This window comes from Gossypium hirsutum, chromosome A09, assembly GCF_007990345.1.
Source record: "Gossypium hirsutum isolate 1008001.06 chromosome A09, Gossypium_hirsutum_v2.1, whole genome shotgun sequence".
NCBI lineage: Eukaryota > Viridiplantae > Streptophyta > Magnoliopsida > Malvales > Malvaceae > Gossypium > Gossypium hirsutum.
This window is the reverse complement of record NC_053432.1, coordinates 61,294,010-61,299,664: the sequence shown is the minus strand read 5'-3', so window position 1 is coordinate 61,299,664 and position 5,655 is coordinate 61,294,010. Positions and strand designations below refer to the sequence as shown.

General features: G+C 33.2%; 1 protein-coding gene across 1 annotated transcript; it reads right to left on the bottom strand.

Annotated features, from left to right (window-relative positions):
• Nucleotides 1–1,761: 1,761 nt before the first annotated feature.
• On the bottom strand, nt 1,762–5,217 carry LOC107889036 (zinc finger BED domain-containing protein RICESLEEPER 2). Its single transcript, XM_016813331.2, has 2 exons — nt 4,970–5,217; nt 1,762–3,742 (listed from the first exon to the last, which is right to left on the bottom strand). Exon 2 carries the CDS (start codon nt 3,739–3,741, stop codon nt 2,386–2,388), a length of 1,356 nt encoding a protein of 451 aa, XP_016668820.2. The 5' UTR covers nt 3,742; nt 4,970–5,217; the 3' UTR covers nt 1,762–2,385.
• Between the last annotated feature and the right edge of the window lie 438 nt (nt 5,218–5,655).

The following is a 5,655-nucleotide window of genomic DNA, read 5'->3' as shown; positions in this document are numbered from 1 at the left end:
ATGCCATTCGAACTGAAAAATGCGGGAGCAACGTATCAGAGAGCCATGGTAACCTTGTTCCATGATATGATGCACAAAGAAATTGAAGTCAATGTTGACGACATGATCGCCAAATCTCGGACAGAAGAGGAGCATGTGCAAGTCTTGAGGAAATTATTTTTGAGATTGAGGAAATTCCAGCTGAAACTCAATCCTGCAAAGTGTACCTTCGGGGCCAGGTCAGGAAAACTGCTAGGATTCGTAGTCAGTGAAAATGGGATTGAGATTGACCCAGATAAAGTCAAAGCCATACAAGAGTTACCTCCACTGCATACTCAAAAGGAAGTTCGAGGATTCCTAGGAAGACTAAATTACATTGCTCGGTTTATTTCACAACTAACCGAGAAATGTGACCCCATATTCCGTCTCCTCAAGAAACATAACCTTGGTGTTTGGGATGAGGAGTGTCAGAAGACTTTCGACAAGGTTAAGCAATATTTGTCCAATGTCCCAGTGTTGACACCACCTAGTCCAGACAAGCCATTGATACTGTATTTAACGGTGTTTAAAAATTCTATGGGATGTGTGCTTGGCTAGCACTATGAGTCAGAAAGGAAGGAAAGAGCTATATATTATCTCAGTAAGTTCACTGAGTGCGAAACGAGATACTCGCCAATTGAAAAGTTGTGTTGTGCTCTAATCTGGACAACCCGAAGATTGAGACAATACATGTTGTATCACACAACTTGGCTAATTTCTAAAATGGACCCTCTGAAGTACTTGATGGAGTCGACTGCTTTGAACGGGAGAATGGCCCGATGGCAAATTCTACTTTCTCAATTCGATGTAGTCTATGTGAACCAGAAGTAGGGGTGTTCATTCGGTTAACCGACCGGTTAACCGACCCGAAATAGCATTAACCGAATTAACCGACCTTTTAAAATTTTTAACCATTAACCGAACCGAAATTTTTTCAAAAATATTAACCGACACGTAATTTTCGGTTAACCAAATTAACCGAAATTTATATATTTTTTATTTTTAGTTAAAATAAGTATAAAAATTAACCGAATTAACCGATTTAACCTATTTAAACGATTTAACTGAATTAACCGAATTAACAAAAAAAAAGCAAAAAATAAAAAAAAGGCTCAACTAACCCAAATCCCTTTTTCCCACTCCCTTATAAATTTTTTGACAGCATTAACATCTTTTTCTTAGCTCTTACTTTTGTGCCTGACACTAATATATTCATAAGATAAATATATTGAGAAACTCATTTGTCTAATTGTCTCAACACATTTTCACCCAATATATATTAGTATTAAATCACTACATAATTAAAAACATTACATAAGTCTTGAAATTAACACATAATTGAAATGTAAGTCTTTAATATTCTCCATTTGTGTCCATTTCTTCTCTCCAAAAAATCTCCATTTGCATTATACTTACAAAAAATACATGTGCAAAAAATTATAATATAATAAAAATATACACATTTAAAAAAAAATCAAATAATATAAACAAATGAATAAATTGTAAGTTAACAAGAATAAGATAGTAAGTATACCCTTCAACTCACGAAAGCTCATGAATTTAGGGTAGGCTCTGATGCATTCCAAGAAAAGTCTAAACATTAAATCAATTAAATAAATAAGAGTGATATGGTAAAAAATTGAAACTATTAAAATAAAACAACAAATATACCATTTTCAATCATGTCAAGCTATTGGATTTGTTCTTCAATCTTTTTGATGTCTTCTTGTGATGATGATTTTCGAATCCAATCTTGAGTACACACAAGAGCTTGTACAATTTTAGGAGTTAAAGAACTCCTATATTGATCAAGCACACGTCCCCCGGTGCTAAATGTAGACTCTGAAGCAACCGTAGAAACCGGTATAGCTAACACATCTCTTGCCATTTTTGAAAGAATTGGAAATCTAGGGCTGTTCATTTTCCACCACAATAAAATATCAAAATCTTCAATAAAATCCTCATTAGCCTCAGCTAGATATTTATCCAACTCAGATGTTTTATCCTCACCACCAATTTCCAACTCACGCTTTTTATACAAAGCTTGCATTCGCCTTTTCATTTTTTGTTGTGGCTCACCGAGAGAAACATGTGTTGGCACACTTGATCGGCTACAAGTACTATAAAGTGGAGGCTTATACTCATCAAACAATTCATACAAAGATTCCTTCAATTTTTGCATCATTTCACAAGCTTTTTCAGAACTAGACATTTCACTAAGTGCAAATTCAAGATACTTTAGTTTTTGTCTAGGATCTAAAATACAAGCAACAAACATTAGCAAATTCATCTTATCAATATCACCCCAATACTTATCATACTTCTCTTTCATCTTGATGGCCATAACATTGAAATCAACATTACTATTTAATTGAGCATCTCGTAAAAGAATATCAATTTTAGAAAGCTCATCAAAAAATTATTAGACGTGACATATGAAGTGCCAGATATACGCAAAGTAACTTCATAAAAGTGTTCCAAGAAATCCCTCAAGTTTCTAACATTAGCCCAATCATCCACACTAGGCCAACCCTCTCCCCTTTCAAGTTCAGCCCTAAAGTTTGTATCTTGCTCCTCAAATCTCTCAAAAGCTCTCTCAAATTTCTGAGCAGTGTCTAACATTAAGTAGGTTGAGTTCCACCTAGTACAAACATCAAGACACAACATCTTCTTGCACTCTATCTTTTCCATCACAACACACTCCTTAAACTTTTGTAATCTAGCTGGAGATTGTCTCACATATCTAACAGCCCCCCTAACACGTTCAACAGATTTATTCATTTCCTTTAAGCCTTCAACAACAATCAAATTCACAATGTGTTCCATGCATCTCATATGAAGATATTTACCATTTTGAACTAAACCCCCTCGAGGGTTAAATTTCTTTCTCAAATAACCAATAGCAACATCATTTGAACTTGCATTATCAACAGTAACAGTAAACAACTTATCAATCCCCCAATTCAACAAACATTTCTCAATCACCATCCCAATGGACTCACCCTTATGACTAGAAATTGGACAAAAGTTTAAAATCTTTTTATTCAATTTCCAATCGTTATCAATAAAGTGAGCAGTGATACACAAATAATTAACTCTTTGCAAAGAAGTCCATGTGTCAGTAGTTAAGCAAACTCTAGAACAAGAACTTCTCAAAAGTTGTTTTATCTTGACCCTTTCATCTAAATACAATTGATAAACATCCCTAGTCATAGTAGTTCGTGAAGGAATATGAAACCTAGGACATGCCACAAACATAAATTTTTTAAAGCCTTCACTTTCAGCAAACTTGAAAGGTAATTCATCAATCACCATTTGTGCTAATCCTTTCCTACATGCTTCTTGATCAAATCTCCAAGTTGAAAGATGCCCTTCCCCCTCTTCAACTCCCTTTCTAGGTAAAACTAGTTGTCCTTGACTAGGGTCAACAACATTGCTAGGATTTTTTTTACATGAACCAATATGATATTTCAATGACCCTGTACCATTTTTTTTCACATCACAACAAAATTCCTTTTGACAATAATTACATTTAGCCTTACTTGCACCTTCACTATTAATAATCTTAGTGAAGTGAGACCAAACTTCTGACCTTTGAGGAGTGGCTTTTCTTTTCCCAGTAGTCACATTTGCTTGGCTTGAAGCTCCAACACCCGAATTTTCAGAATCTATCGAAGTAGGAGGTGTAACACTACCCTTAATAGATGTTGCTTCAGTGGACATTCTACAAGAAAAAAATATATAATAAATTAAAATACATTTATAATATTAAACATATTAGAAGTTTGTAAATTACAGCAAATAAAAATATTTATTTTTATATTGCAAAATAAATAAAATATAAAAAAATGATTCAAGGATATAACTCCAAAAAAGAGGTAAGTTTGAGTCTCATATATTAGAAAATGAAATGGGGTCAATGAATTTCGTTATCAATAATTTAATGCTCTAAAAGGGTAAAAAGAAAATCTAGGGTTAGAATTCAATCACTTAGCCTTGTTTTAATGCGAAAGTGGATGGATGCTTTTAATGTCTGTTACATGTAACCGAAAAAAAGACTTGTTTCACATTTGTTGTAAGGAAATCTATTTTACTTGCCCTAAAAGAAAACAAAGCATTTATTTTACTAATTCTATCAATTTCAGTTTCCAATATGGAGATTAAAACTAGATGAAATGCATTCTTTTAAAAAATTAAGAAACTGGGCTTCATAATATGAGCCAAGCTTGAGTTGAAATTATCAAAACTAATACACTCAAATGGCTTATGCACCTAATCAATTTTTTATTATTTTTAATCAGCACTAAAAATATCATTTTAACTATAAAACAAAATATGAAAAAGGCCCCTCGGGTATAAATAATCAAATAAGGAAATTAAGCACATTTTCTACAAACCAAACATGTAAAAACAGACTGAAACTATAGAAATATAACTCAATTGAATATCTTGACAAGCTTATTACATAAACCTGTAAAAACATACATATATTATCGATATCTCTCTACGCCCAATGAACTCTGTATATATTATCCGTATAAAATATTTATACTTGTTAAATAGAATACTTGTTAAATAAAATTTATAATTAAAATTAAATAAAATATTGGTACAATTAATGAACCAATTTTCATGCTTAGTTAAAAAGAAGTTGGATGTAAGTAGTTGCATATATGGTATCACAATGATGAGTTTAATTAATTGAAGGAAATAAATTATACAACAGTCGCAAAAAGAGGAAATGAGAGATGGACAGCAAGACGCAAGTTAAATGTCGGGTTAGTTTAGGCTGGATTTAGTAGTGTCTACTAAGTACTAACTCTAAGCTTTTGAATTCTTATAGAGAGAAATAAGGACTCCCGTGATTCGTCTAGAAATATTAAGAAACAAAGGAAAGTGAGGTTAAAATATTCTTCTTCTATTTTCGTTATCCTTCATCTCTTAGTCTTACCTATCGCTTTCTTTGGACCAGCCGAACAGCACCTTGTCCTTAGCTTCGACGACAACAGCAGCAGGTTGCAGCCAGCCGTAGCTCCAGGCTCCAGCCTCCAGCAGCTATGATACTTTTGAAGGTTTTGGCTTTTTGGAAAATTTTGAAGGTTTTGAGAGATCTGAAATTTTGAATTAGGGATTTTAAAATTGAAAAGTTGGGGTTTTTTTTCTTTCTATCGTCTGTGACTAAGTGTGAGTAGTGTAGAGGTGTTTTAGTTTTACTAAATTTTTACTTTTAGATTTTTATTTTTATTCTTTAAATTATTTGTATTGGGTAATTAAGTTAGGTAATTGGGTTGGGTTGGGTTGGCCACTTGGGTTTAAATATATTAGATTGGGCTTGGGTAAATACTAAATAGTAAACTATTTATATATTATTTTTTTGGTTAACTGAATTTTTTTGGTTAACCGACCTGTTTCGAACCGAATTAACCGTTAATCGAAAATTTAAAAATTTATTAACCGACCCCCGACCGAAAAAATTCGGTTAACCAACCGATTAACCGAATTCGGTCGGTTAATCGAATTTTTTCGATTTTACCCGAATTGTGCACACCCCTAACCAGAAGGCTATAAAAGGGAGTGTAATAGCAGATTTTCTAGCCAGTAGAGCCCTAGAGGACTACGAACCCCTGAACTTTGATT